Source organism: Oscarella lobularis, chromosome 2, assembly GCF_947507565.1.
Source record: "Oscarella lobularis chromosome 2, ooOscLobu1.1, whole genome shotgun sequence".
Taxonomy (NCBI): Eukaryota; Metazoa; Porifera; class Homoscleromorpha; order Homosclerophorida; family Oscarellidae; genus Oscarella; species Oscarella lobularis.
Window position 1 is genome coordinate 1,151,178 of NC_089176.1, and position 21,897 is coordinate 1,173,074.

General features: G+C 45.2%; 7 protein-coding genes and 2 long non-coding RNA genes across 9 annotated transcripts; 4 read left to right on the forward strand and 5 right to left on the reverse strand.

The window, feature by feature from the left end:
* Positions 1-437: 437 nt before the first annotated feature.
* On the forward strand, positions 438-1,592 carry LOC136183992 (uncharacterized). The gene is made up of 4 exons (XR_010669287.1): positions 438-826; positions 873-954; positions 1,016-1,246; positions 1,300-1,592. It is a non-coding gene; the product is annotated as an uncharacterized lncRNA (long non-coding RNA).
* Positions 1,397-2,783, reverse strand: LOC136183991 (tartrate-resistant acid phosphatase type 5-like). Its single transcript, XM_065970808.1, has 6 exons — positions 2,493-2,783; positions 2,306-2,446; positions 1,963-2,252; positions 1,801-1,912; positions 1,617-1,746; positions 1,397-1,568 (listed from the first exon to the last, which is right to left on the reverse strand). Exons 1-6 carry the CDS (start codon positions 2,754-2,756, stop codon positions 1,525-1,527), a joined length of 981 nt encoding a protein of 326 aa, XP_065826880.1. The 5' UTR covers positions 2,757-2,783; the 3' UTR covers positions 1,397-1,524.
* A 639-nt stretch (positions 2,784-3,422) lies between these two features.
* Positions 3,423-4,917, forward strand: LOC136200243 (uncharacterized). The gene is made up of 3 exons (XR_010673318.1): positions 3,423-4,431; positions 4,506-4,543; positions 4,605-4,917. It is a non-coding gene; the product is annotated as an uncharacterized lncRNA (long non-coding RNA).
* A 1,209-nt stretch (positions 4,918-6,126) lies between these two features.
* On the reverse strand, positions 6,127-8,411 carry LOC136183838 (SH2/SH3 adapter protein dreadlocks-like). The gene is made up of 10 exons (XM_065970623.1): positions 8,307-8,411; positions 8,142-8,183; positions 8,044-8,082; positions 7,521-7,622; positions 7,156-7,464; positions 6,983-7,093; positions 6,904-6,932; positions 6,725-6,847; positions 6,453-6,611; positions 6,127-6,407 (listed from the first exon to the last, which is right to left on the reverse strand). The coding sequence occupies exons 1-10, from the start codon at positions 8,358-8,360 to the stop codon at positions 6,248-6,250; spliced, it is 1,128 nt and encodes a 375-aa protein (XP_065826695.1). The 5' UTR covers positions 8,361-8,411; the 3' UTR covers positions 6,127-6,247.
* Positions 8,412-8,835: 424 nt separating this feature from the next.
* Positions 8,836-12,899, reverse strand: LOC136183835 (solute carrier family 15 member 2-like). Its single transcript, XM_065970619.1, has 24 exons — positions 12,772-12,899; positions 12,678-12,716; positions 12,345-12,403; positions 12,192-12,273; positions 12,004-12,145; positions 11,854-11,940; positions 11,687-11,795; positions 11,549-11,639; positions 11,412-11,489; positions 11,284-11,366; positions 11,158-11,223; positions 11,012-11,101; positions 10,910-10,954; positions 10,830-10,862; positions 10,685-10,773; positions 10,552-10,633; positions 10,362-10,496; positions 10,147-10,299; positions 10,036-10,082; positions 9,834-9,980; positions 9,712-9,775; positions 9,451-9,654; positions 9,295-9,399; positions 8,836-9,235 (listed from the first exon to the last, which is right to left on the reverse strand). The coding sequence occupies exons 1-24, from the start codon at positions 12,845-12,847 to the stop codon at positions 8,981-8,983; spliced, it is 2,361 nt and encodes a 786-aa protein (XP_065826691.1). The 5' UTR covers positions 12,848-12,899; the 3' UTR covers positions 8,836-8,980.
* Positions 12,900-12,918: 19 nt separating this feature from the next.
* Positions 12,919-14,080, forward strand: LOC136183840 (NEDD8-conjugating enzyme UBE2F-like). The gene is made up of 8 exons (XM_065970625.1): positions 12,919-13,056; positions 13,109-13,132; positions 13,190-13,255; positions 13,313-13,380; positions 13,426-13,496; positions 13,558-13,648; positions 13,748-13,810; positions 13,867-14,080. The coding sequence occupies exons 1-8, from the start codon at positions 12,942-12,944 to the stop codon at positions 13,915-13,917; spliced, it is 549 nt and encodes a 182-aa protein (XP_065826697.1). The 5' UTR covers positions 12,919-12,941; the 3' UTR covers positions 13,918-14,080.
* On the reverse strand, positions 13,882-17,104 carry LOC136183836 (protein arginine N-methyltransferase 7-like). Its single transcript, XM_065970620.1, has 19 exons — positions 16,971-17,104; positions 16,883-16,919; positions 16,659-16,814; positions 16,441-16,552; positions 16,273-16,379; positions 16,124-16,219; positions 15,944-16,071; positions 15,708-15,888; positions 15,587-15,647; positions 15,457-15,535; positions 15,286-15,400; positions 15,148-15,234; positions 15,042-15,089; positions 14,894-14,989; positions 14,690-14,840; positions 14,556-14,641; positions 14,337-14,491; positions 14,207-14,288; positions 13,882-14,144 (listed from the first exon to the last, which is right to left on the reverse strand). Exons 1-19 carry the CDS (start codon positions 17,063-17,065, stop codon positions 13,965-13,967), a joined length of 2,052 nt encoding a protein of 683 aa, XP_065826692.1. The 5' UTR covers positions 17,066-17,104; the 3' UTR covers positions 13,882-13,964.
* Positions 17,105-17,140: 36 nt separating this feature from the next.
* On the reverse strand, positions 17,141-19,797 carry LOC136183837 (splicing factor 3A subunit 3-like). Its single transcript, XM_065970622.1, has 18 exons — positions 19,775-19,797; positions 19,568-19,714; positions 19,462-19,509; positions 19,353-19,405; positions 19,192-19,297; positions 19,017-19,089; positions 18,875-18,966; positions 18,742-18,824; positions 18,549-18,690; positions 18,355-18,491; positions 18,259-18,299; positions 18,147-18,207; positions 18,026-18,098; positions 17,904-17,969; positions 17,740-17,847; positions 17,573-17,683; positions 17,430-17,520; positions 17,141-17,376 (listed from the first exon to the last, which is right to left on the reverse strand). Exons 2-18 carry the CDS (start codon positions 19,661-19,663, stop codon positions 17,243-17,245), a joined length of 1,515 nt encoding a protein of 504 aa, XP_065826694.1. The 5' UTR covers positions 19,664-19,714; positions 19,775-19,797; the 3' UTR covers positions 17,141-17,242.
* Positions 19,745-21,275, forward strand: LOC136183839 (protoheme IX farnesyltransferase, mitochondrial-like). The gene is made up of 6 exons (XM_065970624.1): positions 19,745-19,903; positions 19,959-20,005; positions 20,059-20,203; positions 20,258-20,382; positions 20,433-20,503; positions 20,551-21,275. Exons 1-6 carry the CDS (start codon positions 19,879-19,881, stop codon positions 21,224-21,226), a joined length of 1,089 nt encoding a protein of 362 aa, XP_065826696.1. The 5' UTR covers positions 19,745-19,878; the 3' UTR covers positions 21,227-21,275.
* The last annotated feature ends 622 nt before the right edge of the window (positions 21,276-21,897 follow it).

Genomic DNA, 21,897 nt, shown 5'->3' on the forward strand with positions numbered 1-21,897 from the left:
ACGTTTTCTTCGTTGTACGACGTGGGGGCGACGTGACGATGCGCGCAAATCGCAGCGCTGCATCCACTCGCCTTTAGGCAATCCCTCACCGCTTGCACTCGCATTTCCTTTCATTTCATTCGCTTCTTCTTTACTTCTAGTTCGGCGAAGAAGACGACGAGAAATTAGAGCACGTGTGAGCGCGACATCAGGTTCGCACCGCAGCCTTTGGGCTCCCATGTGGTGTAGGCGTGCACATAGGGGGGGGGGGGACTCTCTGTGACATACGCGGGTCGGATTGCCTGACGTGCCACTGCCCGCGCTCGCGGGCATAGAAAATTTCCGGCAGTCTAACCATTAGGTCTGGTCTGGTTTCCGATCGTCTAATCGAGGGCGGGTTGGGGTTCGCGAGTGGGGGCGGGTGTCATGGCAGCGCATGAAGCCCACATGTGTATGTTGCAGAGAGTGTAGCGGGACAACGAATCGGTATAATGTAATGGCCACCCCTCACGTGCTTTGTTTGCATCACTACGTTAGTTTGCACGGGTCCTCTCCCTTGCATTAGAGTTTAGTTGGTGGCTGCTAGTAGGGTAGGGCGGATTCTGTAGTAGGCTTGTAGCTCCTTCCCCTTCGTGCTTAGCTAGCAGCCGCCACGTGCTTTAGACCATTTTCAATGGATTTTGAGGTAATCTAGGTGAATTAGAATATAGGAATATTTTAGGTCAATGGATTTTGAGGTAATCTAGGTGCCATTTGTTTTCATATTATTTCTCTTTCAGGTGTAGAGTAGGTTTTCTTCAGTAGGTTTTTATTTTAATAACAGGTTTTAGGTCAATGGATTTTCGAGGTAATTTAGGCATCATCTTTTCTCACGCAGCTAATCCGTTATTTAGGTCAATGGTAATCTTTAGATGTAGAAGACAAAGCCTTCAGCTGCTGGATGATCTGAACCGTAGGTGCAAGCTTTATGAAAAGGCGAGAGGGACCCGCTGAGATTGAGTTGCTGCTTTTTATGTTGTTGTTGTTTCTTTTTTAGGAGATCTTTAGGGAGAATCTCTTTAGTGGCATCGTTTACACTTTATTGACGGTTCTGGTCGAGAAGAGTCATACTTTGCTGCAAGATGAACTACTGGCTGCGTTGTTTACGTTGGCAGCGGTGGATTTCTTGGCGTTTTACAATAATCTGCTGCCGGGTTTTCTGATTCAGATTGCTGACTTGTCCGACGAGCAAAAGCGTCAATTAGCGGAAAAGATCACGTTGGAGAAAGTAAGCATAATTCACTCTTGTTTACTACTCGGCCGCTTTCACTTTTTTCACAGGATTGGCCGTCTTTTGTAAAAGTTATAATGGCGTTCGCTAATGATATTCACTACTACGTTGTTTGTAACACTAGCTCCTTTCCTCATAGCACATAAATTCACGTTAATTAGTAGAAGAGTAATTGCTTTATTAACCATTGGCACGTGGAAAGAGAGATTCATAGATAAACAAAAACGCTTACAAAACAGTAGGACAAAACATTGAAGTCTGCTTTGGTTTTTTCGCTAGTTGCGAGGGTTCGATTGAACGTTTTCATACAGAACATGTTCTAAAGGGAAATGGTATAAATGTATGTGATTGTCCTCTGCTGCCTTACGGTCTGACGAATCGTAGAAAACAATCTTCATTTGCTCGGAAGTGACGGAAACCGAAGCGTAGCTTCCATGATCGTCCTCCGGATCAGAAGGACCATAATGGTACACTAAAGACCCTTTCGGTATATCCTTCTAAAAACGGGCTTGTTAGAGTGACAGAAAAGCGAGCCAACTATAAAGTCTCACCATGTGATCTTCAGATGAATCTGTAAGATGCCCAGCTCCAATGAGATAATAATTGACCGGGTTGCTACCGTCGTGAATATGCTCCATGCAGTGATCATGACCACAAAGGTACCTAGGGAACACTATAAGGGAATTACAACGCATAAAAACAGTTCTACTGACGCCGATGCGTTGTATTTTTCCAACATAGGCTTCAACCGACTGACCAGGATATCAGTTGGACCGTGTTCGCAGATCGACCAGACGGGGTAGTGACCGGCAACGAGGAGCCAGGTGGCATTCGATTCGGTCAAGGTCTTCTCGATCCACGTCCATTGCTCGTCCGCTTGGTCAACCGAAAGAGGACCGGGAGGCGGAAGGTAACGCAGGATAGGGTCGGTCAGTCCAGCCAAAAGAATCGTGTCAATGACGACCAGTTGTAGAGTATGACCCGATTCGTCAATGGGATAAGTCTAAATGAAGCCTCTCATAAAAAAAAACAAATCATAGTAAGGCTTTGTTGTACTTTCGTGTAGTAGTTGTTTGGTAGGTACCACCGTTTGCTGACATTTGTATAGGCTATTTGGGCCGATTCATTTCCGTAGTGGTCGTGGTTTCCCAGCGAAATTAGCCAGGGAGATTGCAAAGAGGACGCCGTGAAGACATTCTACATGTGCATAGAGGTGTCACATGTGAGCTAAGCGTGTTCTCACCTCGAACGTTTCGTTGAAACGCTCGTCTTCCACATTCTTTACTCCATAGTAATAGAAGTTGTCGCCTAGTGATAGTTGAAACGACGACTCCAGCTTTTCAGCGGTAATTCCCATCGACGACGCTGTTTTCGTTTCAGCTTCTGTCGTGTACGGCGCCGTAGGCTTGCCGCCCCAGTCGCCCACAGCCAAGAAGGTTAGGCTGTCGGACAACAGGCACGGAACAGGATGCGCAGAAAGAAGAGCGAGAAAGATAAGCAAAGTCATCTTTTGTTGGGAGGAGTTATCCGGGAATCTTTGTCACGCGCATACTCAACGGAAAGACCACGAGAGCTCACCAACGCGGCACGCACCACGTTCGTCGTTCGTCGTTCGTCGCTTCCCCGAGTTGCTGCAAGATGCGTGCAGCTTGAATTGGACTTGTGGACGCCAATTGGTAAGCAGAACGAACTGAAACATCATGCGCTTTCCTATTGCCCCGTTTTCGCGTTTTCGCACCATCTGACGGCGCGAAAACAGCGTCAGAGCGTCGAAGCGCGTTGGTCGTTTGCGAAAACGTTTTTTTCGTCGACGTGGGGGCGACGTGACGATCGATGCGCTCAAAGTGCGCGCATGCAGCGCGTCACTCACTGCATCCACTCGCCTTTAGGCAATCCCTCACCGCATGCACCCGCATTTCCTTTCATTTCATTCGCTTCTTCTTTTCTTCTAGTTCGGCGAAGAAGACGACGAGAAATTAGAGCACGTGTCAGCGCGACATCAGGTTCGCACCGCAGCCTTTGGGCCCCCATGTGGTGTAGGCGTGCACATAGGGGGCGGGACTCTCTGTGACATACGCGGGTCGGATTGCCTGACGTGCCACTGCCCGCGCTCGCGGGCATAGAAAAAAATTTCCGGCAGTCTAACCATTAGGTCTGGTTTCCAATCGTCTAATCGAGGGCGGGTTGGGGTTCGCGAGTGGGGGCGGGTGTCATGGCAGCGCATGAAGCCCACATGTGTATGTTGCAGAGAGTGTAGCGGGACAACGAATCGGTATAATGTAATGGCCACCCCTCACGTGCTTCGTTTGCATCACTACGTTAGTTTGCACGGGTCCTCTCCCTTGCATTAGGGTTTAGTTGGTGGCTGCTAGTAGGGTAGGGCAGATTCTGTAGTAGGCTTGTAGCTCCTTCCCCTCCGTGCTTAGCTAGCAGCCGCCACGTGCTTTAGACCATTTTCAATGGATTTTGAGGTAATCTAGGTTGATTAGAATATAGGAATATTTAGGTCAATGGATTTTGAGGTAATCTAGGTGCCATTTGTTTTCATATTATTTCTCTTTCAGGTGTAGAGTAGGCTTTCTTCAGTAGGTTTTTATTTTAATAACAGGTTTTAGGTCAATGGATTTTCGAGGTAATTTAGGCATCATCTTTTCTCACGTAGCTAATCCGTTATTTAGATCAATGGATTTTGAGGTAATCTAGGTCTCAATAGCTAGGTTTCAAATTTTTCTTTTAGGTGTAGTCTAGTAGGTTTTTATTTTATTCACAGGTTTTAGGTCAGTAGATTTTTGAGGTACTTTAGGCGTCGTCTTTTTCACGTAGCTAATCTGTTATTTAGATCAATGGATTTTGAGGTAATCTAGGTCAATAGCTAGGTTTTATTGTTTTTCTTTTAGGTGTAGTCTAGTTGGTTTTTATTCTATTCACAGGTTTTGGAGATTCTTATTTTCAGGGTAGCTTAATGGGTTCTAAATTTTTAATTTCACAGGTTTTAGGTCAATGGATTTTGAGGTAATTTAGGGTCGTCATTTCTCACGCAGCTAATCCGTTATTTAGGTCAATGGTAATCTTTAGATGTAGAAGATATTTTGGTCTATTTTCACTGTATTTTGTTAATTGTTCTCGTTTTTGTTTTTGCGCAGGGTTTCAGGGTCAATGGACCAGGAAACATCATTCAGAAGGTAAGTCAAAGTATATGAATTTTTAATAATTTTATGGTCATTCTGCTTTTTTCTTGAATTATTTCTTGTTGAAGGAGCTGACTCAGCTGAAAGATCATTGGGAAAGTCAAAGGTGAGCATGAAAATTGTCAACTGTAAACTTTGTTGCCTCATATAACAAGTCTCTTGTACAGTGTTCATTGTTGACTGGAAAACCCAGAAAGAAGCAACTTTTATACAGTATATAGTTTTTTTGTAGCGTAGTTAGTAATTTGCATGCTTAGCGTACCTTTGCATCACGTGCTGCCGGCGCGCTCGCGCCATCTCCGGGTATATCGTTTCGCGTACGATGGCCGTCTTATGCCGTGTGCTTCAAAAGCAGCGTGGCGAGCATTAAACGTGCTGTGGCTAGCCGAACGGTAGCAAAAGATCATTGCGATACTGCGCTACAAATAGCAGGTGGGTATTTTAGAAAGCTGTGTTTGTTGTTACTGACGTTTGTCTTTATAGGAGTGGGGTCCTGAGCAAGACCTCGTGACCAAAAAACTGCTCCTCAGCCGGGGTCTGAGCATGACCCCGTCATAAAAAAAACTGCTCGTAGATAAGGGAGAGGGAGGGGGACGGTTGATTTATTCAATAAATTGAAAAAAAATGCACAGAGTCTTCCCTCGCGTTTCATGCATGAGCAGTTTGACAGGGTCATGCCCAGGACCCCTGCGAGGCAGTTTTTGATGACGGGGTCTTGCCCAGGACCCCGACGGAGCAGTTTTTGATGAAGGGGTCATGCTGAGGACCCCACTCCTAAAAGACACGCTTAGCTATAAATGAGAGACAATAAAACCTGCTTACAAGATAAAAATCCCGAGAGACGTAGATGGAGAGATGGATGGTGGTGAGACTGAGACTGCAGTCCCAGCAGCTGATGTGTGCCTGCTACCGTTTTCTGTAGACGCATGCAGGCACGTTTTGGTGTAGGCACCATTCTCCGACAGAGACTACCAATAAAGGATAGTAGTCTCTATTCAAAGATGCATGCCATAGGGTGGGCAGTTTTTCTGCTCGTGCCCAGGAGAGGTGGCCGTTTAGACGATATTGCCTCATACCACGGGAGGCATACAATGGCCTTTTAGGTGTTTGCAACTTATAATTAAGTTACAAACCCCGTGGTCTCTTGGACCAACCCGTCCTTGCCGAGGACGTTGGGACCACGGTCAACCTCTTCGTCTTCTTCTTCTTCTTCTTCTGGATATCTAAAAATGACATGTTTTTACCACGAGATCAAGAAAAATTAGAAATCGGAGAGATGAGACAAAGTTCCATGGTTTGGTGCACTTCGGCTCAGTCGTTGATTTCAAATCTAATCTTTTTAGACAATCGAAACGCGTCAATGCAAACGTTTCACAGCCTCAAATTGGAACGAAAACGAAGGAATTGGGCAAAGCATGGATCCATGGTGGAAGGGTCCCCAGTGCCCACGTAGATAAGGCTTCTCATAAGGTACCTCAATAATTGGCAGCCGACTCCGCTGCATGCATCTCGATCTCATGAGAATCACGTCCATGCGATCGGCTGCGAAACACGTTGTAGCGACGTAAGTATCCGGCACAAGGTGAGAGAACAACCACGTTGCGCCTCAATGTTCGGGAGGACTCGCCCGCTGCAGGCGAAAAGAAATGACTGCTGCGAAAGAAGATCGGGACCTTCGACTCGCCCGGATTTCAAAACACGTGCTAATGGTATATATCTCCACGAACCTAAAAGTAATTCATTATACTTTCGTACAAAAAATCAATGCTCACGTTCGTCCGCATACATGGATAAAACACAAAAATCAAATTCAATTCTTCAAAACGGAACCGTCTCTTCTGGGACTCTGCTTTGACAGCATATGATGAGTCGGAGAGCCAATGGCAGCTTGAAACTGGCTCATATCTTCATAGCCGTCAGGTGTATCGAGGTCTTCAGAAAAGCGACATTCTGACCGTCCCAGCGGCTGACTAAAAAACAAATCAAAATCCAACTGAAAGAGTCATTCTTCTTACGCCAATAGAAAAATAGTTTTTGACTTGAGACCTCGAATAGGAACCTGACCGTGCCTCTGTATCAACGAAGGAATGCTGGGGCTCAGGGGATCACCCTGGTTGATAAAAAATCCCTTCTTGTTGCTGTATATGCGAAAGTGCTGGGCACTATTACCACATCTAGATACAGTACAAACAACGCTTTAATACAGAACTGAAAAATTGCCCGGTGAGCAGGTTAAGCCAAGTGTACTTCCAACCCCACCACCACACTGTAAAATTATTTGACTTGCCTTATAGAAACGGCATAACGACCAGCTACGTTGTCACTTTCACGCACAAGGAAGCTAGCGTGAACACCAAACGTAGTGAGAAGATATTCCGCTTGTATCCGCGACATCATCCCGTGAAACCAACTGCACACGACAAACAGAAATAACAAAAAAAAGAGAGAAAATTCGTGTGTACTCACTCATAAACGTAAAGATCATCTGAACTTTCCTAAGGGGAGAAAGAGTCAACTATACACGGAACGAGTAAAGGAAGCGTACCAGAAGCAACGTCGGAGACATGGCAACGTAGTCCGACTGCTGACGCACGAGAGGTCGCTGCCGCTGATAAGGAGCACCTCCTCTCATCGTTTGGCTCCCACTCATGGCGCACTATATATATATATATATATCAAAATTGAAATTACGAACTAAACGACGAATTAGCTCTGTACCAAAGCTGACGGCACGCTTGTCGTCCTCTCGCCGAGCGGTGGATAGCTTCGCTTCGCTTGAGCTCGAACGTCGCGCTGCGGCTGCAGCGTCGACGCACCAGAGCGAGCCGGACGATGTCTCGTCGACGGAGAAGTCGACGGAGAAGTCGAAGACGGCGGCGACGGCGCTTCGGAGGACGAGCGCGGTGATTGGCTGTCGGATGGCGTTCCCGAAACGCTGAGATTCGGCGAGTTGGGCGCGGAAAAGGAGCCGGAAAAGGAGCCGGAAAAGCAAAACAAGTCAGCGCGTTTGCTTACGGCGTTGGGCGTCTGAAGGAGGAAAATATGCATAGATAGAGAAAACGTTGAGAGTGACGACTATATACCAAATGAAGATGACTGCTCGGTATTCGACCCAGTTGATCGCCGCAGCGCACAAGCCACCAGCCAGGCGTAACGTCGCGTCGAACGACTTCGACGAAAATGCCCTAGATAAGACGTTGAGTGGATAATACTGGTAAGATGACGACACACAAATACGCACTTCTCCGAGTTCGTAGAACTGCGGTCAATTACACACACACACACAACAACGTCACGAAACAGAAAGGAACAGGAAACGAATTTCTCTAGGTTTGTCTGCCAGAACCTGTCTACACATCCTATGTGAGTTTTACGAAGAACTCCTCCCCCCCCCCCGCCGCTTCACACATTAGCTGTACAATCGAAAGTATTGTCAACTTTCAATGTAAGCAAAATTCATACATCGAAGTTCTGATAATGTATCTCCCACGCACTATACATGTACATCCGCCAAGCGGTTTATCAAGGGTGCGTGGGATGATCGGAAAACAGACGTCGAAAGGGTGAGAAAAAGGAAGCGATTACGGGGAAAACACAGTCACTCACAGCAGAGCACGTCACTTCTCCCGGAGATTGGGCTTCGTACTGAAAACGGCACCTTATACATGCTACGTATCGATAAATCGTCGGAAACCATTTCGTACCGATTCTTTGACTTGAATCATGCGACTTTGGGGTCGGTGATCCTAATAAAACAAGGTTCTTTACGTTAACCGCTTTGTCCTAATGGGGCTGATAGGATAATGGTCAAATGGATGCCATTTCGGCCAATGAAAAAAAAACCGCGCGATACGATCTCGATTTCGTACTTTTGCGAGTCGTTCGTAACCGTTCGCGACATCGTCGAAAGCCGAATCGGCCATTCACCGATGAGACGTCAACACAACTTCGGATGGTTATCCGGGCTAGCGTGGTGAACGCCCCGAGTGACGACATCGCCACATAAAGTGACATTTCGCCACGCCTCTGCAGCATCCGCAATCAAGCCTGCCTGCACCATGCCTGCACCGCCTGCACCATAAATATGCGTAGAATCTACGCGCACAAGTTTAGAGCTGTTTAGAGCAGGGCTGTCTGAAATTCTAGAGTACACGCCCACTCAAATCTAGCGCGCTAAGACTACTGTAAAGACAATCAATGGGCCGAAAAGACGCCTCCAAGTCCGTCTTGCCTGTCGATCATTATCGCCGACAGCTAGGCAAACAGGAATTTCGCGGACGAAGCAAGCGCGAGGCACTGAAATCGAAGCGACAGGCGGAGGCGCGAAGATCTAGCGCCGGCGTAACAGACATAGTGACTTACGTTGCCGCTGTTGCAGCTATTCTAGCACTGGTCTACTTCATTTTGTACTACCTCATGCTGAAAAGATAGAATCCAAAACTCACGTGACCACCTACGCACAAAACCCCGCATACATCAAAAAAGTTACACGAAAAAAAAACTATATATGTTCTGTCCTTCACTTTGTTTTCCGATTGAGTTTTTAAAAGGCAGTAGTTACCTGATCCAAAGAGTCAGATGACAGCAAGTGTTGACTATCGCTTGCTTGGTCAGTCTTTTGACTGGCCACGTGATTTTTTGCGTTGTCGTCATCGTCTGGCGTCTTTGAGTCTTTCGATCCAAAGTCTTTTGGGCCTTCTTTCTCGTCTTCGTCCACGTACTTGTAGCGAATTGCAAGAATGATGAAAATGATGACCGTCACTCCAGTGAGACCGGCAAAGAAAAAGAATTCGATATACTAAGAAAAGGTGCACGCATTATTATCTATCATTCCAGGAAGAAAATAATACGTATTACCTGTTCAAAGAGTGCACTTTCAGCCACAATGACGTCGATGAGATTTCCAAAGGCAACAGTCAACAACCAAGCGGCCTGCATCAACGATTTCATGCTCTCGGGAGCCTACGTAAAAATACTGACATTTCTGCACTGATAGACAAAGAGAGGCGTTACTTGAGAATAGGCAAATTCTAAGCCTGTTATCGAAAACATGACTTCGCCGGCCGTTATCACGACGTACTGGGGAATCTGCCAAAGAATCGAAACCGAAGCAGGAGGAACGTCTTCGTAGATTCGAAGGGTAATTTCGTCCGACGTCGAGCCCAATGCGACGACAAGTATGTACTTGGCTCCGTTTTCCACTTCGACAGTCAAATTCTAGAAAAGGCGAGTTCAGTTCACTTGTATCTATGTGCGTATCGCGAGAGCTCTCACCGCAATCGGTTCACTGCAATTGCCAAAGACACAATTCGATAAGTTGTAAATTTGCACGAGGTAACTTATGAATAATATAATAAATAATTTTTTTCTGACTGAAAGTCCTCTCGTGCACTTACTCTTCCGGTGGAATCTCTTCGGACGCGGAAAGCGTGTATGGTAGTAGAGGATTGGAGCGGTTGTGAGTCGAGAGACTGTAGTTGCTGTCACCGTGAGTCAGATTCACGGCGAGCAGGGGAAGACGATCAGGCGCTGCATTAATAATACTACAGATAGCAGAGTCGATTGACAAAAAAATCACGAACCCCCACTCAGACTTACGCTACGCCTCCGCTATCCTTCGAAGGAAGTGTAATATTATTGACCAGCTAAAAACGTTAGAGATTTTCTAGTCCTCACGTACACCGCGCGCTTCAAAATGAAGTGGTGTACCTGTTCGACTAGGATAGCGCTTCCGTTTCCCGCAATCAGGGTTGTGTAGTCGTAACCGCCTGTCAGGTTCAAGGATACATTTCTCTGCTGTTCGTCACTTGTGGAGACGAAAGCGTAAAACAGGCCCGATGGAATCTCGACCTTATCAGATGCCTAAACGTAGAGAAAGCATCGCGTCTTGCCAAATCCCCCCCAACGCTTCGTCACTGGTCTACTTCGGCAAGGCTCAAATTGCTACTCAAGATTGGAGGATCCGACGGGTTTCCCATCTGAACGGTGACGTTATTCGGATAGGCGTTGATAAATCGAACGCTGGACGCCGACGAGGGAGGTCCCTTGTAGGCAGCATTCTATACAAGAGAAACGTGCTATTCCAGTCTGAGCTATAGAGAGGCAGGCACATACGTCAATAGATATCTGAACGAATCCGGCGACGACAAAAGCTGCACCGGCAAAAATCATACCAATACCCATTCGCTGTAAGGGTCTAAATCGAAAAAAATTCTTCAATGAGAATTGGTTGCTACATGCGTCTTGCCTCATCGGAATCTTGCATCGACGTAGACACGGATATATAACAGTTTCAAAAATTGGAATAAAAAGCAAGATGAAAACGGGATTGATAGCCTGAACAGAGCAGCAACATTTATTAGAAAATTTAGCTGGCCGCTTCTTCCACTCACAGACATCTGATCCGGCTTCAAAGTAGCAAAGCCCTAGAGGAAATGTATAGAAAGAGCCTTCGCTTCTAAAATCCTCTCACAATGTATCCGTTCATCTGCGCAGCTTGCAAAGTCCATCGTGATCCCTTCACAAATAAATAAATAAATAAATAAATAAATGCCAATAATCAGGGTCTATGTACTTGTTGGTCAAATAAAGCCCAGAATACAGGCAGCGGCAAAAATATAATCAAAACTTTGAGAGCCTTTCTGACGTCAGAAATAAAATCAGGCTAAAATTCATTACATTTTAGTTTATTATAAATGACGTTTTTTCCGCGACACGTACGGAAAATCCCCTGCTTTGAGCCCTGTCAAGAAAACGCTCGTCCTTCCCCTTGCTCCTTGCAGCAGCCTATGTAAACATAAGACTTGGAGGGAAAAGGGACATCCTCTATTGTATACACTGTCTTACCCAAATGCATTTGATAACACTGACCACCACGTTTCCTTCAGGATTCTGTCTCTTATACATGGGACTTCCCAGAACAAATATCACTAAGACAACTAATTAGCAAAAGAAAGAGAAAATCCAAATCCTACCAATGGCTATGACCATTAGAGCGGCCGGAACTCCAAAGGCCAGAGGATAACAATCATCGTCGTAGCACTGCACGTCGCCTACGCATATATTATTCAATAGCAATTAGTTGTATAAATCGATCTTAATTAATTAATACCGCGTAATATTGGCGTAAGAAAAATGGAAATGACGCTACCGGCATTGATTGAAAAATAAAAGAAGGAGAAGAATTTTTGTCGAAGCAAAGCCTGAGCAAAAACTAAACAAACGTCCACTGAACCAAACAATCAAGTACCTCATCGGGATCAGTCATATCGAACTGATCACCACCAAATGCAGCGACGCACGGCTTGATGCCGCCGGTGCCAAAGGCAACCAATAAGAACCCAATAAAGGGTACGTATCTGAAAACAACAAATTCCATTTAATTAATTAATTGAGTAAGCTCATAAAAACACTTGCCTATTCGCCGGTTCATCTATAGGCAGAGCAGTCAAGGAAATGAATATCCCTCCAATGGCGTAAACAATAGAAAGGTACAGAATCGTTCTAATAGATTAAATAGTCTTAGGAGGGAAAGAACAGCACGCACGCGTATACGTAATGGCGAACCGAAATTTTCCCCACCAGCTGTCTGCAATAATAGCGCCGATGAGCGGCGTGAAGTAAGCGAGCATGGTGAAGACGTGATACAGGGCCGTGCCCGTGTCGTCCGAATAGCCCAAGTGTCGTGTGAGGTATAACACCATGATGGCTATAACGTTTAGTTATTTATTTGTATCAATAATTAACAATCATACCGCGAATTCCATAGTAGTTGAATCGTTCGCAGAACTCGTTGCCAATGATAAACGGTATGCTTGCAGGAAAACGACAGCATCTCTAATAATAATAATAATAATAATAATAAGTTCCATTCAATCATTAGCTACTCAGAAGATTTTATATATAACCTTATCTGCCAATCGTCCGACCTGCATTGTTTTCTTCCCTTTAGGCAAAAGGCTTAAAACTAAGAAAAAACAATTCTAAAATCGCCTGTTGCAACTTTCGCGTGACTGTACGTGCACGTGACCGAAACACATGCACAACAAACTGCAATGAAATGTTCCCATTCCCATGCACCGTAGCCGCTGCAAAAGCGCCTCGCAACTATTTTCAATGCACTCATTGCGCACTAGCGTATAAGGAATCACTTCTAGTGATCGACTCACGAACCGAATTCAAGAACAAAATCGCAGAAGGGCACTTCGAAATAGCGCTTTCTTCACCACTACTTATTCTACCTTCATTTGTCTTCTCCGTTTTGCCATTTGGAATCCCGTCTGAGCAAAAATACGCTCTCAAGTGCGCGAGCGGTTGTTTGTCGGCGTTTCTAACCTTCGCTGTCCGTCGGCGTCGCAGACACTGCGTCCTCCGGCCACGAAGGCGTCGACTTTAGACTGAGATCGTCCATGCACGATGAAACGGGCTCGCTTGGGGTTGTTGTTTCGTTCGCTGGCCGTAAACTTTAAAGCGCGCTACGAGTTCTCGCCGAAGAGAAAGAGAAGATGTTCAAGCTGCAGCAGAAAAAGAAAGAGGAGCAGGCGAAGAAGGCAGCCGATGCCGACAAGCCTCCATCGATGCAAAAGCAGGTCTCCGTTCGAACGCGATACCTAACAAGAGGTAGAGACGAAAAAAATTTAAAATGTAGATAATTGTTATCTGCTCGTTTTAGAACTGACCGAATTGGAGCTACCTTGTAAGCACGTTAAACTGACCGACTTGAAATGCCCTTGACGTCTGCGTTCTGCTGCAGCGACGTGCAAGATGAATTTTGACAATGTCGATGACCTGAGGGAATTCACTCTTGTCATTCAGCCAGGTCACCCCAGCGCATCATAGCTATCAAATAGACGCTATAGTACGAAAATTCTCCTAGATGAGGGATACTGGAAGGGAGGCAGTTTCACTTTTCAAGTCAAAGTGCCAGAGGAATACAATGTCAAGGTACAAGCGTCCATTGGATAGTGTACGAATGACTGTCTTGTTTAGCCGCCGAACGTTCTGTGCAAGACGAGAATTTGGCATCCGAACATTGCTGAAAATGGGAGGATATGTCTTAGGTCTTGCCTCTGTTTTTAATAAGATCTATTGTTTTCGGGTGAATACGTTATCTGTCAATAGCCTTCTACGAGAACACGCTCTCGATGGAATGGGTTGGCTTCCGACGCGAACGCTCAAGGACGTCGTGTGGGGACTCAATTCACTATTCACAGTACTAATCATGATATTTGATGGGGGGGGGGGGGGGGGGGGGGGGGGGGAGGTCTAGAGAACTACTGCTTGCCTTTTTTGAAATTACTGTATTCTTTAGGATTTGGTCGACTTTGACGATCCGTTAAACGTTGAGGCGGCTGAGCAGTATAAAAAAAGCGAGGTACAGCATTGTGTCTATGACATGGGACTAACCGTCTAACTGTTATTTTATTATAGAGTAATTTTTCCCAGCGAGTGCGAAGCTACGTTGACCAGTTTGCCAAATGATTCAGATCATAAATAGATGGTTGCATGAAACTAAAAAATGTAGTGCATCAAAATTTGAATACAATAGCTCCACTCTCCGAATGGAATTTGGCTCTTAGGTCTACTGTGTGTAGCGGTAAATTAGGATCGGCATTTTCCCTCTCCTTGACGTCAATAAAAGCTTTTAAAAATAAAACAGCCTGTTTCCAGTGTTTCTCCCACACTAACTCTTCTCTCGCTTTGGGATCCTTGAAGGTTGTTTACGTTTATTGCGCGTTTAGGTTAGAGTGTTAATTATGTGATAACGTACCTCGGCTAATCCAGTTGACAAAACGGTATCGGCATCCAGAAAATAATCCATCCAGAGGACGAAAGCATGGCACGTTCCGGCTCTATAAAATGCGTTTTTATAGTTAAAAAATGATTCGAGATTCTCTTGCCTTTTAATTGGAATTGATACTACAGACGTTTTGCTTTGTGTTGGATTGCTGACGTCGAATTCCAATAGTGGAATCGGTTTCGACAGCGCCCAACCTGGGTACTCCCACAAGTGATATGCATCAGGTTCTAGCTGATGAAAATCGTCATGGTCACTCTGCATAAAAAAGTATAGAAAGCTTGCCCTATTATTTCGCTTACTGACTAATCGACTGACTGACTTTCGTGTATTTGTCAAATGAGGTAAGATCAAAGCCCTCCACGCAGCCAACTGGACGCTTAATTTTCCACAGATCTCTGAATTGAACTACAATCGCGTCACAGTGACTCATTCATCATTTCAATAGTATTTCACCTGCCATGGCAACTAAAACGGCTTTCATTGGTATGACGGTGCACCGCGATTTTAGCCATCGACTCAGATGCTGTCTTGCGTACCAGAAATACAAGTTGTGCCAGGGCAGAGCGGCCGAACTCAAATACGGCTCGGCAAGATAAACGTCAAACTAACCCCAATGTGCATGTAAAAAGGAAAAAAAACCCAAACCTATCTTCTAACCTGTTCTGCATCCTCAATATCTTCATTTGTAAGACTTGTTGGAGGTTTACTTACAAGACGAATGGAGGATTCGCTACGCTTATTGAAATCTCGAAGCTGTGGGAAAAGAACCGTCGAACGACAGCGTACGCTTCGTCGCCTCACTTGCCTGCGAGACAACTTGGCTGATGCCTCTATGGTATTCACAGTATAAAGTCTGTGAATGTCGCGTTCATACGCTGGATAAGATATTGATTGCTAAAGATGATTTATACCTTTTCTATTCCCAGAGAGTTTGCCATGAAGGGCAGCAGAGAGGCGTCTCCGACGGCAGCACACGACCTTGCTCCCGTGCTAACAACCTAAGCAATTGCTTTAGAAACTGAAAAGCTGCCACGTGGTGTCATATGAACTTTTTTTAAGACGGTGGCAAATTTTTCACAAAAGCCAGAGTCGTTCAGCATCGCAAATCGAGATCTTCCCCAAACCAAGTGAGCACCGCAGACGCAAAGAGGCCGCTCAATTTCACTATTAGAAGACAAAAAATCAAATAAGATCAGTCAGCTTACACTTTAACTGTCTACAGAGGCAACGATTGGTCTTCGACGACCGAAAACCAAATGCTGTACTCGTCATGAACGGAACGAAGACTGAGAACGTCATCTAAAGCAGATCTCCAATCCAAATGCTTAGGTCCCTCATTCACCTTTATACCTTTATTGATAACCAGAGGCTGCGGTAAGTAGAAGACTCCCTGCATCCAATGATCTCTCCACTAAGAATAGAAACGAATTCTGCTACAGTCTTTCCTACAATGCTGCTTGGCTTTTCTCACCGGTTTTATCTTGCCTTTGTCGATCCAATCGGGTTCTGTTGATATCCGGATTGTGTTGGCTGAATCGAGGTGAAGAGTCCACCACATGACCAAGGCGTGAGCCACTCCCGATTGGCTTGCAGAGAAAGATGAACTGCGACTATTGGTAAGCTTCAGTTCGCTGGCATTTGTAAAATTGAAACTAAAGAAGAAGAAACTATACGCTGTTAAATATTAACTGCAATAATTGTACTTACTGGAAGCTAGATATCGGCTCCGACAGACGCTTGCATTTCAATTCAGACACGTGAACGTCGTGCACGGAAGGAATTCCACAACATTGCTTCATTTTCAAAGGAATCTCTATCCCATATTGCTTATTGATCTGTTTATAGAGTGTACATGTACTGTGAGCATAAAGCCGCAACTTTTCTCACTTGCTTTGGATTCAATTCATGCCAATCATACAGTGCAGGACACTCAAGCAATTGGACAAAGACTTGAGCAGAGTGAGGAACAATCAAGGACTTGGGCTAAACTTATTAACTATCTTTATTATTAAAAAGATCAATACCAGATGAATGACCTCCAAGAGATTTTCTAAGGCATGTTTGATGGTTGGAATCACCCCTTCTCCGATGAGTTCAGTATCAAAAATCTCTGTCACGAGTAAATTAGCCTTCGATTCCATGTCTACAGTAGGAAACGGTGACTTCCCACAGTCTTAATTAAAGGCAACAAAACCGAGACACACCTCGACCTATTTCAATTTGCGTTGACCGTTTCGGTATCACTTTGATATCATTAGACTTTAATTGATTTTTCTCTATGACTTCTTTGGCAATGTTCACTAGTGGTTCATAAACCTTCAAAAGAGAAAAGCTAGGCATGCAAACCCCTTGGCTCGTGTATAGAATATAAAAGAAGAGGCTCGTTGTGGTGTGGAAACTAGGCTACTTATAGTCTACCTACCTCACAAGCAGTTATCCTATCAGCTCCGCATTTTGCAGCCATCATTGCCAATATGCCAGATCCCGTTCCAATATCCAAAACGTGACACGGTCTTTCGGCGAATTCGCGACGAAATTCTTGAATGGCAGAGTAGATTGCTTCAGAATATTTTCTATTCTACGTCCAAGGAAAATAATATCAGATGGTCGTACAGTACTACGATGATGGCCTTGAGCGTTGCTTACTCTGTCTGCGTCGTGAAGCATATCCCCGTACTGAGATCTAGCAAGAAACTAATGATAAACGTGGACTGAGAGCTCTTCGGTTGGAGACCTGGCGATTTTGTCGTCGTAATCGTCAGCCGCATTGTCGTCTTCCCGTATCCATTCAACCAAACCAGTAACTGGATTGATTCTCTGACAGAACATTCGACATGAGAAGGGAGCAGAAACAGATTCTTGTTCGCTCTAACGTGCGTTATTCACTACGCCGACACAAAGAAATGAAATTTTTAAAGTGCAGTCGTCGAAAACATTTTCACTACACGAAGGCACAACTACACTGTTACTTATAATGAAACAGAAGTCGTCGTCTCGTGCCACCCGTCACAACAAACCTTGCTTTCTCAAGTCCTCATACGTTTTCTTTGTGACGACATTGCCAAGTGAGTCTTCAAATTCTTCCTCTCGATCTGCCTGCCATCTTTCCTTTTCCTTGTTTGCTTTGAGTTTCGCCCAAACTAAAAAAGGGTTCTGTGTAAGTTTCATACCGCGATTCCAATTAGTTTGTTACGTTGCTGAGCTTCAGGTATGCTTGTGATATTAGCAAAGTGAGCCGTATTGGGAATTCCGAGGCAACGCATTCCGTGAGCGTGACGCCATTCCTAAAAGAAAAGAATAGAAACGGTGGTGTGAAGCCACCGTGCGCCGGCTTACCGAAAAATGCCTTTGAAATGCCTTGGGTCCTCTGTATCGATAATTTCCACAGACTTCACATTCGTAGTACATATTCAATCCGTGTAGTTTGTAAAGCCAATAGGGTATAGGCTACGCATATAAAGAAAAGAATTCCAGCTAAGAGAGAAGCGTCGAATTTTCTCCACCTTTCCATCCCAGCCTAGCGGAAGATTCTTTGGATTGTACGGAATAGCATCACCTTCGTCTGAGTCAGAATCGCTAGCAGGTGCTTCCTCTTCTTCCTCTTCTTCCTCCTACAGGCAAAACAGAGAATGATGCACCAGTACAGCATCATCAGCAAATCTATTACCTCGAGTTCTCCGGCTGTTCTGGCTTGCTTTCGTTCTACGTTATCCCTAGTCGCTTTCTTTTGATCCTGCACGCCAAAAGACAGAGATATTAACATTAAACTAATGCACAGTCGTTACTCACAGCCAGCACTTCAACGAAGAAATAGATTTGAGCTTCCTTGTATGCAATTTCTCGATTCCTCTCGTCAATGTCCCTATCGAAAACGTTAGTACATAGATACGCCACGAGGCTGTGCAGCTACTTCGGCTGGGCCTTTCTTCCCTTAGCAAACACAGCTGGAGGAAGACTTGATAAGTCCTTTCCTAAAGAGAAAAATACTCAGCAATTTTCGCTATGGTATAATCAAGTGGTACCTTTAGTACTAAAGAGTCTCTCGGATCTTTCTTGCAATGTGCTAAGTATGAAACGACTTAGTCAATCAAAACACGCGCGCCAAGTTTCTCGCTAACCCTCCGCATTTGAGTCCCAATGCCATCAGAGCTGACTTCAGACGATCCAGCCCCAAAAGAGCTAAATCTTTGCTAGACGCAAATCCAGATAGATCCAGCGGAGCGCCAGTCTTCATCATTGCACTACCACTGTCTTTCTACAAAATTTCCGAAATATATTCAATACTCGAAGTAGGACAAAAAAATCCACTTACTTTCCATCCAGGGAAAATTCCAGTGGCCCACTGAATGTCAAAATCTTTCGTCGCCTTTTCTACTAATTCCTTGTCAATGTCCATGAGAGGTTTGACGCGACTGCAGTAGTTGTACAGATAATCGAGGAGGTGATCTAAATACCTGAAAACGCACATTTCTAAATCATTTTATTCATTGATCTCATAATCGTACTTGTGATAATCATGTCCTTTTTTCTCCTTATTGATGTCGTAAAGTTGCCCGAACACGTTCAGATATCTCAAATAATCCATTTTCTGTCACATGAAATGTAGAGAGAGTTCTTCACGCTCTCTCTTTCGTTTACCTCCATTCCTTTGATGTTGACAAATCTCACGTAGAGACGATGTAAATCTAAATACTTTCCATATCCCTCTTCATCGCTAAAGTCAACCAAATCTACAAGCAAGCAGAATGACTTAGAGATTCTCTCGATTCAGGAAACAGACTCTGGTATTGTTCGCTCGGATTCTTCCTCTCCTCGGCCAACCTCATAAACTCAAGTTGCATGGGCTCTTGAATCTAAATTAAATGAATAAATTATTAATTTTTGTCAATGAGAAATTCGCAAACAAATAAAATAGCTCGTGCACAATGGATCCAACAACGGAAACTGACTCTGACCTCTCCAGGATATCGTCGATGAAATTCCTTCAACTGTCGAAATCGATCGTAGAACTCATTAAGCTCATTGGGACCGGAGAGAGACTGAATCTCCTCTTTTCGTGAGCTGTGCATATAGATCACCGTCGATTCCATACTCTACGTTACGTTCTCTCTCTTACCCGTCTTCATCTTCGTACAATTCGACGAGGGCCTTGCAGGACGATCTCGATCGCTAAGAGACGAACAAGTCGTTCTCGACTTCATCTAAATGCGCTTGCTTTCGGTTACGTCCAACAGGTCCTTGATCCGATGTTCCGAGTTGATGTGCTCCCTCACCTTGAGGAAAAAAGACGTTGGCGCGATGTCGAGTGGCGTTTCGAATGTCGATGCGTACCGAGGACTTTTTCAGTAGCTTTTCCTGTACCATGGCGTCTTCGAGACGCTCTCGTTCTTCGTGATAGCGACGCTGTTGCTCCACGAGAGTCTCCATTTTGGAACTGACGCGCGCTAACAGGTGGCCGAAGAATCTGCGAATCAAACTCTTTCTCAAGAACGACAAAATTAAAAGCTAGTGCATTCAGCTGGAGTATCGCTCCTTTACCCGATTTTTGGAAGTTTGTTTCGAGTAGTAGCGCGCGGTAGAGGAATTCGCACGTGGTTGCGTCACTACGACTCGAATCGACCGGTTTTTCGGATAAACTAGAGATGCTTGAGCACATCTGTCCTTGCCGTTAGTATCGCTGCACGCTAAGTCAATTCTTTCCTTTATATTTCAAACTGTTCAGGTCATTCAGCCATCCTCGCGAGTCGTCTCTTCGCGAGATTCCGATCGGTGACAACAAAACATACTATCTACGTCATTTTACAGTGTCTCGTTCTCATTAGCGCTACGCAGGTGCCATAGTTCGACTTCGCAAAGAAGAAGAAGACCGAGAATCAATTGATATCGATGCCGATGAAAAATTGACTCAGTTGTCATGGAAACGGCTACCCAAGTTCTATCTACAGCTATCAAAATATAGGCTGACAGGTGCAACTGAAAATAAGGATCGTTCGTTTATAATTATTATTATTGATTGCAAAGGATTGGTTGTCATGACGGCAATGGCTGGATACGCAATTGCTCCTGAATCACTTGAGCTAGGAACATTTGCGTGGCTCTCTCTAGGTACAGGACTGTGTTCGGCCGCAGCCAATGCAATAAATCAGGTAACCATGGAAGTTTTCTTCCTCCTTCATTTCCTTTCACAATTCAACAGTATATAGAAATTCCTTACGACTCAAAAATGTCTCGAACGAAGAACAGGGTCCTAGTTCGCAAATTCATAACGTAAGTGCTAGAGCACGTGGTCAAATCAAACCATTACGCTCTATTAGGCCTTTGCACGCTATTGGCTTTGCATCAGTGTCAGGATTGACGGGGGTCCTTGCACTGGCAACGCAGGTGAACGTCCTGACAGCCGCACTTGGAGCAGCCAACATCGTACTCTACACCGCAGCCTATACGCCTCTAAAACGAGTCACGATACTGAATACGTGGATTGGAGCCGTCGTCGGCGCGGTGCCGCCTCTTATGGGATACGCGGCGAATGTGGGCGAACTTGGACTGGGCTGTCTGCCCTTATTCGGACTTCTCTTCTCGTGGCAAATGGTTCATTTTAATGCGCTGAGTTGGAATCTCAAGGGGGACTACACTCGGGGTGGATATAAGATGATGGCTGTGTCTGATCCGAACTTGTGTCGGCGTGTTGCTTTGAGACATTGTCTCGCTTTGATACCCGTTTGCGTTATGGCTCCGTTGTTTGGTGTGACTACGTGGTGGTTTGTTGTTGATTCGTCGGTGGTGAATGCGTGGTTTGCTTGGTTAGGGTGGAGGTTCTACAAGAGGGCGGACAATCGGTCGGCGAGACGACTTTTTCAGTTCAGTTTGTTGCACTTGCCGTTGATTATGGCGCTGATGTTGATCAATAAGAAGCACTGGGGTGGGCAGAAAGAAGAGGAAGAAGACAGTAACGTTGAAACTGAGTTTGCTAGTGTCGCTGTTCATATGTAAAGCTTTTCTAATGAAATACATGTAGCAACAACACCAGATGCAGCATGCAAAATCAACAGCGCGGGGGGGGGGGGGGGGGGGGGGGGGGATACAGAAGAGTGCAAGAGAGCAGTGCCAAAACACACAAGCAGCAGCAGCGTATTGTCATATGTCATATCTTCATTTTTCTCGCATGTCATTCAACTCCAAGTCGTTGGTTGGATCATCGGCGTCATCACTACTATCGGACTCAACAAGGCTTGGAGTTGGAAAGGCTGAGCCAGTCGAAATTCCGCTGTCCACGGATTCGACAGGCGAAAAGATTTCCGGCGCATTTGAGGCGGGTTGAGACGATAAGGACAGAGATTCACGAGGCCTGGCCCTCTGAAAGCTGGCAGTAGTTGGAACTAGAATATGAGAAAACTCCGGCCTGTTTTGTACTGTTTCGCTACTCCGTTCAACTTCCGTTCTGGTTCTAATTGCAGTCGCTTCAGCGAGCAGACTACCAGTATTAGGATCGTGAGCTTGAAAAACACCAGTGAAGCGGTCAAGCAGTCCAGCCACTGTGCGTGTACCGGTCTGTTCCTTCGCTCTAGCAACCCTGCGGCCGCCAGCCTCCGAAGTACCTGTAACATCTGATGGTGGGACGGGAGATTGGGTGGGAAGCGATTCGGGAAGCGATTCGGGAAGAT

What these genes read in the sequence shown, in the direction of transcription:
- LOC136183991 (XM_065970808.1), bottom strand. Translation starts at nt 2,756, where the DNA reads ATGACTTTGCTTATCTTTCTCGCTCTTCTTTCTGCGCATCCTGTTCCG. An exon ending in GTTTCAACGAAACGTTCGAG is followed by an intron (nt 2,447 to 2,492) that starts GTGAGAACACGC and finishes ATGCACATGTAG; the next exon opens with AATGTCTTCACGGCGTCCTC. An exon ending in TTTCTACGATTCGTCAGACC is followed by an intron (nt 1,569 to 1,616) that starts GTAAGGCAGCAG and finishes ATTTCCCTTTAG; the next exon opens with AACATGTTCTGTATGAAAAC.
- LOC136183835 (XM_065970619.1), bottom strand. Translation starts at nt 12,847, where the DNA reads ATGGACGATCTCAGTCTAAAGTCGACGCCTTCGTGGCCGGAGGACGCA. An exon ending in CGCAGATGAACGGATACATT is followed by an intron (nt 10,863 to 10,909) that starts GTGAGAGGATTT and finishes CATTTCCTCTAG; the next exon opens with GGCTTTGCTACTTTGAAGCC. An exon ending in AAGGATAGCGGAGGCGTAGC is followed by an intron (nt 9,981 to 10,035) that starts GTAAGTCTGAGT and finishes TGCTATCTGTAG; the next exon opens with TATTATTAATGCAGCGCCTG.
- LOC136183836 (XM_065970620.1), bottom strand. Translation starts at nt 17,065, where the DNA reads ATGTTCTGTCAGAGAATCAATCCAGTTACTGGTTTGGTTGAATGGATA. An exon ending in TACGACGACAAAATCGCCAG is followed by an intron (nt 16,920 to 16,970) that starts GTCTCCAACCGA and finishes GTTTCTTGCTAG; the next exon opens with ATCTCAGTACGGGGATATGC. An exon ending in TTGCCACCGTCTTAAAAAAA is followed by an intron (nt 15,235 to 15,285) that starts GTTCATATGACA and finishes GCAATTGCTTAG; the next exon opens with GTTGTTAGCACGGGAGCAAG.
- LOC136183840 (XM_065970625.1), top strand. Translation starts at nt 12,942, where the DNA reads ATGTTCAAGCTGCAGCAGAAAAAGAAAGAGGAGCAGGCGAAGAAGGCA. An exon ending in GACCGAATTGGAGCTACCTT is followed by an intron (nt 13,133 to 13,189) that starts GTAAGCACGTTA and finishes GTTCTGCTGCAG; the next exon opens with CGACGTGCAAGATGAATTTT. An exon ending in CAGAGGAATACAATGTCAAG is followed by an intron (nt 13,381 to 13,425) that starts GTACAAGCGTCC and finishes TGTCTTGTTTAG; the next exon opens with CCGCCGAACGTTCTGTGCAA.
- LOC136183839 (XM_065970624.1), top strand. Translation starts at nt 19,879, where the DNA reads ATGCTTGAGCACATCTGTCCTTGCC. An exon ending in TCTTCGCGAGATTCCGATCG is followed by an intron (nt 20,006 to 20,058) that starts GTGACAACAAAA and finishes CGTTCTCATTAG; the next exon opens with CGCTACGCAGGTGCCATAGT. An exon ending in ATCAAAATATAGGCTGACAG is followed by an intron (nt 20,204 to 20,257) that starts GTGCAACTGAAA and finishes TTGATTGCAAAG; the next exon opens with GATTGGTTGTCATGACGGCA.
- LOC136183838 (XM_065970623.1), bottom strand. Translation starts at nt 8,360, where the DNA reads ATGGCCGATTCGGCTTTCGACGATGTCGCGAACGGTTACGAACGACTC. An exon ending in GTTACGAACGACTCGCAAAA is followed by an intron (nt 8,184 to 8,306) that starts GTACGAAATCGA and finishes TTGTTTTATTAG; the next exon opens with GATCACCGACCCCAAAGTCG. An exon ending in CGAGCAGTCATCTTCATTTG is followed by an intron (nt 7,465 to 7,520) that starts GTATATAGTCGT and finishes TTCCTCCTTCAG; the next exon opens with ACGCCCAACGCCGTAAGCAA.
- LOC136183837 (XM_065970622.1), bottom strand. Translation starts at nt 19,663, where the DNA reads ATGGAGACTCTCGTGGAGCAACAGCGTCGCTATCACGAAGAACGAGAG. An exon ending in TCCGAGCGAACAATACCAGA is followed by an intron (nt 18,967 to 19,016) that starts GTCTGTTTCCTG and finishes GCTTGCTTGTAG; the next exon opens with ATTTGGTTGACTTTAGCGAT. An exon ending in CGCTAGGCTGGGATGGAAAG is followed by an intron (nt 17,684 to 17,739) that starts GTGGAGAAAATT and finishes TTATATGCGTAG; the next exon opens with CCTATACCCTATTGGCTTTA.